The sequence below is a fragment of the Ambystoma mexicanum genome, chromosome 2p (genome assembly GCF_040938575.1).
Source record: "Ambystoma mexicanum isolate Mex_15411 chromosome 2p, UKY_AmexF1_1, whole genome shotgun sequence".
NCBI lineage: Eukaryota > Metazoa > Chordata > Amphibia > Caudata > Ambystomatidae > Ambystoma > Ambystoma mexicanum.
In genome coordinates this window covers 1,328,552,323-1,328,566,351 of record NC_090923.1, presented here as the reverse complement: position 1 = coordinate 1,328,566,351, position 14,029 = coordinate 1,328,552,323, and the positions used below count along the sequence as shown (strand labels likewise).

Here is a 14,029-nt window from a genome sequence, read left to right as displayed (position 1 = left end):
CGCTCGACACCTGGCTTTATTCAAATGCTAATGGTTTGTTCCTGGGGTCGTGATGGTCATGTTTGTAGTTAAACATCGTGACCATCACCTCCCAAGGACAAACCATTTGCATTTCAATTAAGCCAGGTGTCAGAGCGTTACAGCTCGACCTGCAGGCTCTAAAGGAGCCATTAAAAAAATGCAAATTAAAAAAGGGCCGGGCCAAACGTGAATGACGTTGTGACGTCATCACCACCTTGTGGGCAAGTGTCCCGCAAAATACGATCAAACAGTTGGCCACCCTAGGTTCAATGAATCAAGCACTGCTGGGGCGCGAGTCACCTGTAGAATGCAGCGGCAGTAAGGCCGGGAACCCAATACATGACTGTGCACGTGCCCTTGGTCTGGCAACCCTTTATCTTTGCATAGTTATGATACTGTCCACTGGAGGCAGTATGCCCACATGTGTGTAATCAAGGTAGCTGGACAGTTCACTGAAAGTGTTGGTTGATCTTCTTGAAATGCATTGATATTGTTAGATTGATTTACAGGAAACAACATGGACAGTGTTTGCGCCTAATGATCGTGTGCAGGGGTTTCATCGGACTTTAAAGGCAGGAGTTGTCTGTTTACACAAATCATAATGGAAGCAGAATGTGACGTACTCTAAAAATAGCAAAAGTACGATTGTGTTAATATTTTCACAAAAGTTTTTCGGAGCACAAAAGTGTATCCTTCACCTGCCTCATCATGTCTTCTGCCAGGAGGGAGCAAACTTTCCTAAATGTGACCAGCAGAATTTTGTCAGTCACTGATCCAAAGGTTTTGGTAACACATTTGGTGGGTCACTTTTTGGGGTCACCCTCACACGGCTCTCCATGGCCTCCCCCTAAAACCAAATGCACCCCAATAATGGGGTAGACCATTTATCAAATGACAGCACTAAATCCAATGCCAATGCCAGGTGGACACCTGCCAGGCGACAGTGGGGCAGCAGGGTGTGTTATTGGGCCCTGTGGGGGATGGCAGTAGACCGCCCTGCTGAAAAGGGCTCTCCTTTTACAACTGAGACTTACCACAAATCTTTCAAAATTATTCTCTGGAAACATTTGGGAAGTTCAGGGGACTGAATCCACACAAAATGTGGGTGGTTCGAGTTTAGGCAGAGCAAGTTTGTTCACTCTCTTCTTGTATGCTCCCAATCTGTGCACAAGAAGCACAACTTTCCATTCATTCTTATTTCATTAACATATATAATATGAAACAAGATCACGATTAAGCAATAGAAACCGAGGAGAGGCTGGGGTGAGCGTCGCAAGCCGAGCGAAGCGCACACGTAGTCCCTTCTCCCTTTCCATGGCGGTCAGACAGAGAATGGGAACAAACGGTGAGGGAGTTGCAACAGCAGGTATGGCTTTGTCGTCTTTGTCGTGCGGATAACGACCCAGCGAGGGCCAATGAGCTTGCTTGTTTCTAATATGCAGTAACATATAGACTACCTTGATTAATGTTTTTATAGATGGCGGCGCTTATCTAGGAATGTATTATGAAGAGAATGATCAGCAACCCATTCATTGTTATAGGGAAATTCTAAACTCCTTCAATCCGTGACGTATCCTTAAATGGCAACTCAACCTAATGCATCTGAGTTCTCACTCAGCAGTGCCATCTGCTGGTAGGGAGCAAGAGTTGGCTAATGTCCAATAAGCAACAGGTTCAATAACATGTGCTTCCTGCCTCAGAGAGCATTTGCCATTGGTGGAGATATCGGCTGATTATATGAGACAGACGCTACAGATTTTTGTGGGTTCCTGCCTAGCTGTGATGCCAGAGTCCAGGGCTCCCTCTTATGGGAGGGCTGCATTCACAGAACTGTATATACCCCCGCCCGCTGAGCCCCACCCAGCACAGCCTTCCCTTTTCAGGGCTGCTGTCAGATCCACCAGGGGTAAATCGCTACAAATAGGATTCCGCTAGGGGATCTACCAGATCAGAGTGGTTTCAAGGTGTGTTACTCGGATGTGGAGTAAATGTAGGTGTCCACAGAGATCCCAGTCTAGCGCAAGACCCTCGCTGCAGAGCCAGGCATCTGGGGTCACTCGCGTTCTGGAGGCGATGCCTACCAAGAAATATCGCTTTACAAAACAAAAGCCACAAGTGAACTGATGGTGCAAACGGTGTACCCAGCATGCACTGCACGACTCATAGCTAAAAGGCCAAGGAAGGTGTCGGCTTAGCACTTTTACATTTTGGCAATTTTCTACAGTTGATTGCGTCTAACAAGTTCAAAAATAAGTAAATGAGAATGATACTTACGATTATAAGTAATATAAAATATATAAAATTGTAAAAAGAGTGGGCATCCATAACATAATACATGATGTCAACCCAGCCTTCCAGGGTTATGACCTAGACAAAAAGAAGAAAGAAGAAAAAAAATTGTTTAGAAAACGAAGATAATGTGGTTTCGATACTTCGGCTGACTTCTACTATCTCTGATAATGTCCAGACACACTTATATTTTCATCAACAGGAGTTACATGCATTGATACTCGAGACCCCCGTGGTAATACCAACAAATCACTCATGCACATGATCTTTGTGGAACCCCTAAACTGTGGCACCTGGAGTTCAGGACTCTGAACTCATGGGCTGCTGGAAGATTGCATTGGCCTTCCCTTCCTCTAGTCCAGGGTTGTCCAACTCCAGGCCTTGAAGGGCCGAATCCTGAGGAGTTTTCAGGATATCCCTCATTAATATTCATGAGAGAAAAATGTGGCATACGTTTAGAACCAGTGTATGCAAATTTGTCTCAAGAATATTAATGAGGTGTATCCTGAAATCCCAACATGTTTCTGGCCCTCGAGGCCTGAAGTTGGACAACCCTGCGATAGGCAAAGCCCTTTCCAGCTAAGTCAGGCCACACAAATACAGCGTTTGCCAGAAAGCGGAGTTCCCTTCTGTGCAATACGAACAGTAACAAATGCCCTGTTCTGTGGCACAGTGCCCACTCACGAGGATCTAGAATCACATTTGACCTCATTTGGCCGAACCTGTGGAGACATAACCATTTGATAACAGTCTGTAATCAAGCACAAGGGCATTCAGTGTGTAAGGATGCAATCAGAGATCCAGAGATGATGCCATTTCAAGAACACAAAAACGTCAGACCCTGGAGCAGATACCCATTTTATGGGCGGAGCCTCTTCCAAGTGCGCCATGACACGTCAACAGTCCATGGCATAGGTTCAAATGTTCATCATTTTACAGAAACACACTAAATTCTTTGCATATAAAATGTCAGCGAGGTCTTAACTGTGAGCATGCAATGAAACTTTGGAATGCACTACCACTGACCTTGAGATCTGGGCAGTCTCTCTGGTCTTTCCGTAAACATCTGAAAACCTGACTCTTTACCTAGGCGACCCCCCCTCCGGCCCCCCGCGCAGGGTCCTCCGCCTGACACTTGCCTTGTAACCTGTCCTGCAACTAGTGCTTCGATGCTCACGGGCTTAGTGAGTTCGACAAATGTAATACATAAATAAATACATAACATGACATCTATTCTGCACAAGAGAAGCAACAGCAACCTGTTGGGTTTTATATCCGGTTATGTTGCGCGATGATGTCTTACAAGGTGTTTATACCGCACCAGCAAATCACCACAATAGTGGTCCCAGAGTGCAGGGCTTGCCTTGACATTGTCACATTATTCACCACACCGCAGAGCGCGGTGCAGGGTGTCCAGACCGGGCACTGCTGAGGAAGAGGAGTAGGGAGAAGATCAGAGGGCAGGGAACGCGGATGGAGTGACGCGGAAGGGGAACGCGCATATTCTGGGATAGCCTGGGTGCATCTGTACCCATGAAGTTGGATCTTGCCTCGGAGTTGCAGAAAAGAAGGCATGTCCTAGACCTTTTGGGCATCAAACATACTGTCAATGTGAAGCAGCTGAGAGGAGAAATAGGTCGTTAATAGCATGTACTGTTTGGCTGGATGGTCGTGATTAAAAAAATATACATTTCTGTCAAAGTGCATAGCACAATGCATTCAACCCACTGCAGTTAAAATATGCAATACAATATATTAACACACATATTACCCAATTTCCTGGAGTCAGAAAAATGCAATGAGGCAAAATTCATAACAGCTGGAATGTAAGGGTGTTATACGGGTATACAACACTGGCGTTGGGTTGCTCACTGTCTCAGGTGACATGTCCCGGTAGGATAGCTCAGTGGCAATGTGCTCGCCTTGGAAGCAAGACGACACGATGCCACACAGATTCGATCCCCGGGTCCGCGCTTAGAAAACCTCTGGGTATTTAAGCGCGTTATAAATATGCAACTAAGACAACAACCAAAAAATTCTGTAACAGCGCCTCGATACCCCCGGGTCTGTGTGAGTGCTTTATAAATGCAAAAAAATAAATAAAATTGTTTAGTCGTCTATACGCATGTTTTCACTAGTGCAACAAGTTGTTGCAATTCACCTTAAGGCTTGTGTGGCCCTGGGCTCTGTCACTACACGCTTTATTTCCCCCCTTGCAATTTCCGCAGACCTTGGCTAGATTTACAGCATTTACTTGTTCGCCCGTTAGATTCCTACAGAGACAAGTACGCTGCTTACAATATAAAGCCATTCCGTCTCCTTATTGCTATCTTCCGTTTTCATAAAATAAAATATTACACCTGACAGAAAAGGCTTTCTCTTGGGAGAGGTTCTGCCCAGCCGGGCAGCCTTTCCTGGTTCAATTGCATCATCCCTCACAACATCGGGGATAAAACGAGGCATCCAAAATAACATCTTGTAACAACACCTGGAGTCGGGAGCGGTAATCGCGGAGAATCCCCAAGTGTTTATTCTGATTAATCAAAAGACACAGAGTTAATCCGCGCGCAGACATGTTGCGCGTTCCATCTGGGCCGGCGCCAGGCGGACGCCATGTTCTGGGAAGCTCGCCGTGACTGTGGTAAATTACGCAGGCGCGGCGGGGCTTCTGCACAGTGCGCTGCCCTCCTTCGCGCTTCCAAGCATGCCAGCCGCTGCCAGCCAGCAGTCACATCCAGGCCATCAATATTCGTCACCCGGGGTGAAAAGGCACGTTTAGGAAAGGGATTCTGATGGAGGGACTATGTGTTGGCAGTGCTCCCAGAGTGCAATATGCCATTTGTGGTGAGATATTATGAAATGCAAATAAAAGATATTAAGGGCAGAGAATATAAGGATGGCGCTGTTGGCAGCCATAAACACACCAGATGTTAATTCATGCCATTACGACGTGGACGCAGTTACATGGGCGAACATCCACTCCAATAAAAAAAGAATTCTAAACACCCACACAATTTGCTCTAAGTGGCACAGTCATTGTCATTCTTAGAAAAGAGGCTAGCATGTTACAGTAGGGTGACCAGACGTCCCAGTTTTACGGGACTGTCGGGTATGTGCACCTCCATCCCGCGATCCCAAGACTTTTAAAGTTTAAAAACCCCATCCTGGGATTTGGGGATCGGGGGTATACCATCCTATATTTTTTTCCAGATATCATGATTTTTCCACCAGTTTGCCAAAAACCGGGATGGTGTCCACTCGATCCCCAAATCCCGGATGAGTTTTTAAAACTTAAAATAGCCTCGGGACCCCGGGCCCTGCAACATGACACGGGACAGGCCACCGACATAGAAGCAAGACTACAGTTTCACTGCTGAAGCGGTAGTCCTACTTCTATGTCAGTGGCCGGTCCCGTTTTTTTTATTTTCAAAATCTGGTCACCCTGTCTTAAAGTGCAGATTCTGGCTATCAAGTCCAGTCACTGGAATAAGGTCCATTAGAAGTGCAATGTGTAACAGACTGCATTGCCAGAGCTAGTGGTGTGCCTGACCTGTGGATTCCGTACGCCAAACTCACTCTAATCCGGCACTGCACATATCACCTGATGTCAAATACACCACCTTTCACCCAAACAAAACACGTGTATATCCAGCCAGCCTCTCTAGAATAAGACCACCCAAATATCAAAATATTTAATTTTTAGCCTTATGCGGCACATAGGATATGCAGCCACAACTAGCCACCAGCCAGCGACTCGGTTAATCAATTTTTAAACGTTTTTTGTTCCTGAAAATGCCAGCAAACTGTATATATATATTATCATCAAACAACTTTATTTGGTCATCAAAGTACATCCTGGCAAAACATTTGCAAAATGTCCACAATGCATAACATCAAAACAATTTCCATTAATAATTAATCAGAGCCCAGTTCATCCCTGGTCAGGACACCACAGACTCTGTTGGCCTAATCACGTTGGTTCCTGATCGGCCTTGGCCTCAAGGGAGTGAGATTCACTCCAGACAGAAGATGATTTGTTGGAATACTTCCAACTTGGCCAACCCGATTTGGAAAAGGTTTCGGGATAACTGAGATCCCAGACTTAGACATCCGACCGATACACCTGAAACCTCCCAGGACTCCCTTGGCCATTCTATGATCCTGGAATTCTAGTTTTACAGAGTCATATGAGGTGTTACCCTCATTGGACATTCTAAAACATCCCACGATGGCTTCCCTAGACACAAAAACAGAGCCAATAACTGTACGGAGCCAATGCAAGCATTCATTTAGGAGGGCATCCCTTGGTTCTTGGCTGTTCGCTGCCAGTTTGGGAACCCCATTAAGAAATATTGTGGCATTATTTGACCCCCCCTTGGGCATAGCTCTTGGTCATACTCCCTCTGGTGGCGAGGTCTACATGTTGCAGTTCCCTTTTCCTTCCAACAATGGGTTTCCATTGGACTTGGATCTCGATCTGCCAATTTGGGAGACTTTACATGGGAATTGTGAGTCTTGCTAGACTCCTTGGTCATGCTGTGCTGCAGTAACTGCTCGTCCTGGGGTTCCATTATGTTATGAGGGCCATTAAGCTCACAAGGTGCAATTTCCAAGGAGGGACTCTCCAAATGAGGGTTGTGGCAGAAAATATTCTGTTCCAAGGACACTGGGGCAAATGAATCCAACTCAGGAGTGTGTTCCAGGGGCGAAATATAGGGCCTCGTAGCAACAAGTGGAACAACAGGGAGAACCCCCTGGAGGCCCCCACCTGCCCTCCCAAGTGCCTATATCAAGACTTGCAGCACATTTTTAACAGCTACCAACTCGGCAAGCACTTGGTTGCAGTTACATCCCTGAACAGTGTGGGCTTCCTGGGTAGACAATTCAGAGATGGATTGGGTGCCATGGTTTCATGGTTGATTGAAGGGTTTCGTAGCCGTAAGTGGAGTTAAGTGACAAAAGGAACTGGTCCCGAACACATTGCCAACAAAGCCTCACTCCAGGTACTGCAAGTGGTGCTAGGAGTGGGCTTATTTTCTGTTTCTTCGTGAGTCTGTGTGCATTGGGTCCATCAGTTGCGCGGGGCATGGTCCGAGACTAGATAAAGTATGGACTGTAGTGGACCCAGTACCAAACATGGGATCAGGGGCCAGATACATGTTCACAGGAGCAGACTTGGGTACCATGCCCCTCCCGCCCCCCCATGTTCCATGAGGAGAGCAACCGGCTCGTAAAGCTGGGGAAACAATGACCTCCACTGGTATTAGAAGGCCCTCTGTCCCAGGACTTGCTGGACCAGGTAGAGGATACTGAGTGGGCACTATGGGAACCATTGGGGCCAGGTTAGCAGTGGTCATGCATGAGGTTTTCCCCTTCATAGAGTTATTACTGGCAGTGTCTTCTCGAGTTGTAATTGTCAAACTTACTTTAGGCACCTCAACAGGCAACCCCCCCAGGTTGCTGAATGTCCCTACCCCATCTGGTGCTGTTTTTTCCCCTCCTGGGAACTCTTGTCCATACCCCAGGAATTGGTGGATCTCTTGAATCAGGGAAGTGGCCGCCCACGTAGAGTTGTAGGGGTTACTGGGGTTTCTGGTCTCTCCCATGTTTTCCCCCTTGAGCAAGGGAAATACCAGAGACAGTACCAGACACACAATCTCTGCCCTGTGTCGCTGAGTGCAACCCCTGTCATCTCCTCACTACAAGTACCTTGTGCTGGGACTTTGATTCTGGGTAAGTTTTAGTGGCAGACTGAGAGTCAAACTGTGGGCAGAGAAGAAGTGGGGGGAACGTAGAGGAGGATGAAGACGCTGACACCTCTACTGGGGATAATCCAGTAGATCAGGCTTTGCGGACAGTCAATCATAAATTACTCAATCCTGGTCTAGGCTGGCTCTCACCTCTCATGAGCCTAGGCTTGGGCTTTCAACTTTCAGATGCAGGCACTTGTCCAGGGAGATTGGGCGATGCACCCGCGCTTGGGGAACTACCACGCAAGAGTGAAACTCCTGCGCTCTTTTTCCCGCGGGCTTCAGCCCTGCGGTTGTGGGAAGCACCGTTAGTTGGCAGGGGGCGTGGCCTCTCACAGCACAGCAACGGTGTCCTTCCAGAGAAAAAAAGCACTCCCCCATGAGAGTGAAACTTCCTGCGCCCTTGGTCCCACGGGCTTTGGCCCTTGCTGGGGCGGGAAGCAGCTTTAGTTGGCAGGGGGGCGTGGCCTCTCACAGAACAGCAACAGTGAACTTCCAGGGGGAAAACACTCCCTTGCGAGAGTGAAACTCCTGCACCTTGGTCCTGTGGGCTTTGGCCCTGCGGGTGCGGGAAGCAGCTTTAGTTGGCAGGGGGGCATGGCCTCTCTATATAGTACTCGGGAAGTCACAGAGTTTCAAATGTGACTTCCAGTTTTGGTGCCTCAGATGTATTCTCAAACTTGCTGGTGGTGCCTCCTTCCACCCCCTGTGGCTAGATGTGCACTTTGTCATCCATTTTGGATCCTGGGTTGCAGAAACAGCGGCAGGAGAATTCTGCTTGTTTCTTATTAGCTAACAAATTAATTTGACAACGTTTTTGTCATGAAATTAGGTTCTTCCGGAAACCTTAAGCATGGAAGTGATTTGACTTCCCAAAGCGTATACTAACCTGCACTTTTTCCGGGTTGGAATTGTGTTTCTTCCTCTACCAAAAGGTTAACTGACACACTGCACCTAGTGCAGCACAACCCCAGCAGTCCAACACCTTACTTCCAGCATAAACCACACTTCCAGACCTACAATATACATCCTTTCCAACGCAAAACCTTAACAACAGCATAACCCCACAGCCTAACACAAAAGATCCACTCAGAAAGGACACCTATTGCCAAAGACGACACCTCCCACTCAGCACAAGGCACCACCTACATCTTATCACAACACTAGCCACCTGAGACATCAGCCAACAAAACCTCTTCCGCCCAATGCAAGACCTCTACCTCTTCATTACACTTCCATTACATGCCTTTCTGTCAAACACAACCCCCTATGCCTGACACAATAAGGAAGGATAGCTCAGGTGCAACGTGTTGGTCTTGGAAGCAAGACAAAGCGGCACAACACAGGTTCGACTCTGATCCCGCGCTTAGAAACCACTACCGGTACCGGTGCGTTATACATGAACAATTATAAATAAAATTATTATAAACTCCTGCTGAAAGATAAACTTCTGTCCCAAAGTTATGATATGTTAAGCACGCTTCTATAGCACATTTGTTTCCCTGGGCAGGGCTTCTGGGAGCTGGAAAAAACGGAGGCGTAGATTGGCTCATCAAAACACTAGAGCACGAAAAGGGCTGAACACATCTTTTTAATGTTTTTATGAAAATAAAATGAGTTGCCACCCCCCCCCCACATGAACTGCAGAGACTTCCATAAAATGGTGGCCTGCGTGAAACTGGGCCTGCTGTGAAGCCGTCCTAAACTCCAGTGGGACTTGAGAAACAGGTCTATACATTTTAATAATCAAGGTCTCTGTTTATGAGCATGGCAGCTGCCCAGTGGAGAGTGCCTTAATCTTAATGCGCTATTGAACCATTAGGCAATAAAGTGAGTCACGTGGAAATCTTAGTCCCTAGACCTTAGGCGGTCAAAGCCTAGCAGTGGATGGATTTGGGACAGCATTCCTGGCTTGCTATTCACGAATCAACCACCAAATACTGGTTCTCTGATTCATCAGTATTTGGAGGAGAATTGTGGAGAAAAAAAGGCGCGACAATCGAGGTGTGTAAAGCACATCGAGCAGGTAACATTGGTCATAACTACCAGCTGTAGAGTGATCTACGGGATTGAACTGGAAGACACTGGTCATCAGAATGAGCGCTCGCAAACCTGAATCAGAGCAATGGAGCGCAAGAGAAAAGTGTGGGGTATCTATGTGATCGCTGCGACCAGACATTTCGGCTGTCTCATTTGTGAGGGCGACATTTTGGGCCATTACCAGTTTGGGTAAAACAGGAACATTTGTTAGGATTTATTGCACAAGTGGATCAACTCACGAAAAACTGGACTCTGCAACAGGCGGTTCTTGCCTTGGATCAAACAAAGAAGAGTGTCTGGGTTTTGCATTTCTCGGGTCCGTGGGATCCCGTATCCAAAATATTTTCTGTTTAGTATCTCAAAATCTGAGGGTTTAAGTGTCTCTAGACTTCTTTCTCTGCGCTCCCTTCTGTCATCTTGGTCCTCTGTTTCCCATCCTCGACACATTTCCTATGTCTGAGGGGCCTATGTGCACCACACGCTAGGCTGGGATAATGGCAAAAGTAAAGCTAGGTGGCACCAGGCTATGCCCCCCAGCTTCCACCAGAGGCTGGCCAGCTGACCTTCTCTGGAAGCATGGCTGGGTTGACTTCTTCCCTTCCCTGTCTCAGGTTCCGGGCTCTGGCTCCAAACACACACTCTTGTCTACCTCCTCAGTGACTCGCAACAGTCTGTTTCTCCATGGGATCTGTTCTATACCTGTCACCCTCTCCTCACACTTGTTTCCCTCCTTCGCCTCTTCCTGTGCCTCCTTGGTGGCTCACCACATGCTTGTGCCTCTGTCCTTCCTTTACCCTTTACAGGCGTGTCACGTGTCTGTTTGTTTGCCTCACACCACCCCAACTGCTTTCTGTTGTCTCGCCTCTCCTCCACTTTCTCGTTCTCTACACCGCCATTATTCGCAAACACCCTTAATTCCCTTCATCTGCTTCCTGCAGATGTCTGCTTTAAAACCATCTTCAGTGAACTCCACATTTCCCCTGCTGGTATGTCTTCCAATTGCCTCCTCAATCTATTCCTCCCGATATATTCTCGACCCACCTTCTCACTGTACTCCACCACGCTCCTCCTTTTATCTACTCAAGACACCTCTGCATTTGACCTTGCTTCTTCTCGTTAACTCTTTCCTAAGCCACCTCACTCCTTCTGCTGTTCCTTCTTAGCATCTCCACCATGTCTTCCACCTCAGTTCTGTCTCTCCTTCTGACCACCGCTTGCTACTTACTCCCTTCCTGTTCCACCTGAGCTTCCAGTGGGCACATTCAACCCTTGTCAGAGCTCTCTAGCCCCTCCACAGAACACCCTAACTCATCTCACAATGCGTGTGGGCTGTATATTGGCCTGGCCCTTGCACGGGGGACCGCCTGTGCCTATCCACTTTAAGGTGTGGGTTTGCAGGCTGCTTTGACTGCCCCACCTCTACATTCACAAAAGCAATGCATAAGACTTGATCAAGGCCGGCTGCCATCTTGGCTTCCCACTCTGTGCCCCTCCAGAGTGGTAAGCTCACTCAGAGATCCATGGTTCCGCTCTGTGCTTGACAGCGCCGACTAGTAACTGCAATCTAATGGGAAATGACTTACTTTTTGCACAAACACCCGTGTGTGCTCTTTTGTCATGGTGAGTACACTTTCTCCTGTACACATGTGTTTTCCAGATTCTAGGATTTTTATGGCCGCCTCCTCTTGGCAGACTGGTTGTAGCAGACCCTCCTTCCTTAGTGGTCCTAATAATACACTATTTGGGTAGAAAAAAAGTGCTGTCCACAAATTCCTTGTGGGAGTTGGGGTTCCTGCAACCATTTTAGGGGTCAACCTTGAGGCTATTGTGCCACAGGGATATTTGAGGGTTGGTGATCTTATTCATGCTTGGGGCTTCCTAAAAGTGGTTGGGGTGATATTGGAAACAAATGAGAGGAGTCAAACAGCCACAGGCATGATATGACATGATAGTTTATTTATATAGCGCGTATACACAATGTGTTTCAAAGCACTTCAAGGCAAGGGAGGGAACAAGGGAAAATACAATGACATTCTTACAGGCCATGAACAGTAAGGATGTGAAATTAACTATCGTACTTGACCTGACGACATTTCAGATAGTGCAAGAACTAAGACATAAATAAGGAAGGGAGAGGGAAGGAAATGGAAACAGACAGGCGACTACCGTCCTAGGTCTGAAGACATTTCTGGTAGAGCCGGAGAAAAGCAAGAGGTGATGGAGAGGGGTGCAGAAAGGTAGGGGAGGAACAAAACAAGCGAATATTATACTAGACCTGACAACAGAGGCGTTGCTGGGGGGGGGGGCTGAGTGGGCTGTAGCCCCAGGTCTTTTGCTTGTAGCCCCGGATAGAAGCTCAGGGACTACAAGCAAAAGGCTTTAGCTAGCCCCGAATCGCGCCAGTCCTGACATTAGCTTAGCCCCTGACAGGGCTCAAGTCGAGGGTACACGCTGGGGGGACATAGTCCCCCCACTTTATTCAGAGGGTGGACTCAGTCCCCCCAGCTAAAAGAGAAACATTGGCTGTCTTCTTTGAATTTATTAATTAAAGCCGTACCGCAGTCGATTTTTAGGCTGGACCAGTGGTTGAAGTGAGCGGGATCGGTTGGGAGCGCTGCTCCTATACTTTTTTAAATTACGTTTTACTGTTCCTGTACTTTTATTTTAAAATGAATCTGTTCCAGAATTGTTTCATTTTAAAGTGAAAGTCTAGGAAGCAGTTGAAACTTGCTATTTCAGTGCACTGTACTGAACGTTTCCTAAAACAGCAGGTGCATGTGTTTGGGGGTTTGTATTTTGCATGGGAGGGGCCTGGTGATGGGGTATGTGGGGAACGGGGCAGGCCAGTAGGAAACGTAGTTCCACTACTTCTTTTCATACACTTCGAACACTGGGCCAGACACTTCACCACTGTACTACATAACTTGATGAAAAATAACAAACAACGAAAACTGAAATGTCCCATTTCTGTACTGCAAGTTCCAGGGAAAACATTTGTAATGGTTCTTGGAGTTTAAAACATGCACACCTTTTAACGTTTTCAAAAACACTATTAGAAGAAAATATCCTGTCTTGGTTTTGTGTGCATTGATTTTATGAAAGGCAAATGCCATATGTCCTGTTAAATTTGGGTGCAAAACCAATTTAATGAAATGGGCATATTTCACCTTGATATGCTAATTTCTGGTGACGTCACATCCCATTGCGGCCCCCCAATCTTTTCCAGACCTAGAAACACCCCTGCCTGACAACATTTCAGATAGTGCTGGAGGGGCGTGGGGAGGAAAAAACCAGTAAGGGGAGGGGGCAGGAGACAGACGAGGTTGCTATCATACTAGGTCCAGGGACAATAGGGGCATGGTAGGGTGGGCCCGGGGATTAACCTGGGGCCCAACATTGAATAGCAGTGGGGGTGCATGTCTCCAAACACCACCCCAGAGTGCACTCTGAGGGCCAGTCAGGGGTGTTACAGGGAGGCCGGGGGTGAAACTGGGGACACAGGCTAAGCTTTTCCTAGAACTGCTGCTGCTGGGGTTGGATTGCTCAGGGGGTCGCTTGGATGAGAGGGCATGAAATGGAGGTCCATAGCTTTAGCTGTGACAAGGGGAATTATACCCCGGTACTCAGGAGTGGTACATTTCGCAGCAGACTATAACACCAAGATACACCGAAAATATGAAATAAATATACAAAGTGTTAAAATGGGTATGGATGGGGTTGGGGTGATGTTATAAGGGTCGAAAATCGCGGTGCTCCGGGGGGATCCCCCCAAATAAAAAAAAAAAGAAAATTCTGAGTTTTTCTGTATTTTGGCCACAATGACATGTAACACTCTGTAATGTCCGTCGGTAAAATCACATGAAACCTTTGCCTCATCATTGGAAACATGCTACATGCGACATATTTAAAGAATGGAAATATTTGATGTT

General features: G+C 47.2%; 1 protein-coding gene across 4 annotated transcripts in view; it reads right to left on the bottom strand.

The window, feature by feature from the left end:
- Positions 1-14,029, bottom strand: part of LOC138567460 (voltage-dependent T-type calcium channel subunit alpha-1H-like) — a 1,148,189-nt gene that overhangs the window by 664,318 nt on the left and 469,842 nt on the right. For all 4 annotated transcript variants that reach the window (XM_069645666.1, XM_069645668.1, XM_069645670.1 and 1 more), the window contains exon 6: positions 2,296-2,388. In XM_069645666.1, the coding sequence (XP_069501767.1) occupies positions 2,296-2,388 (93 nt within the window). The remainder of the gene's footprint in view (positions 1-2,295; positions 2,389-14,029) is intronic.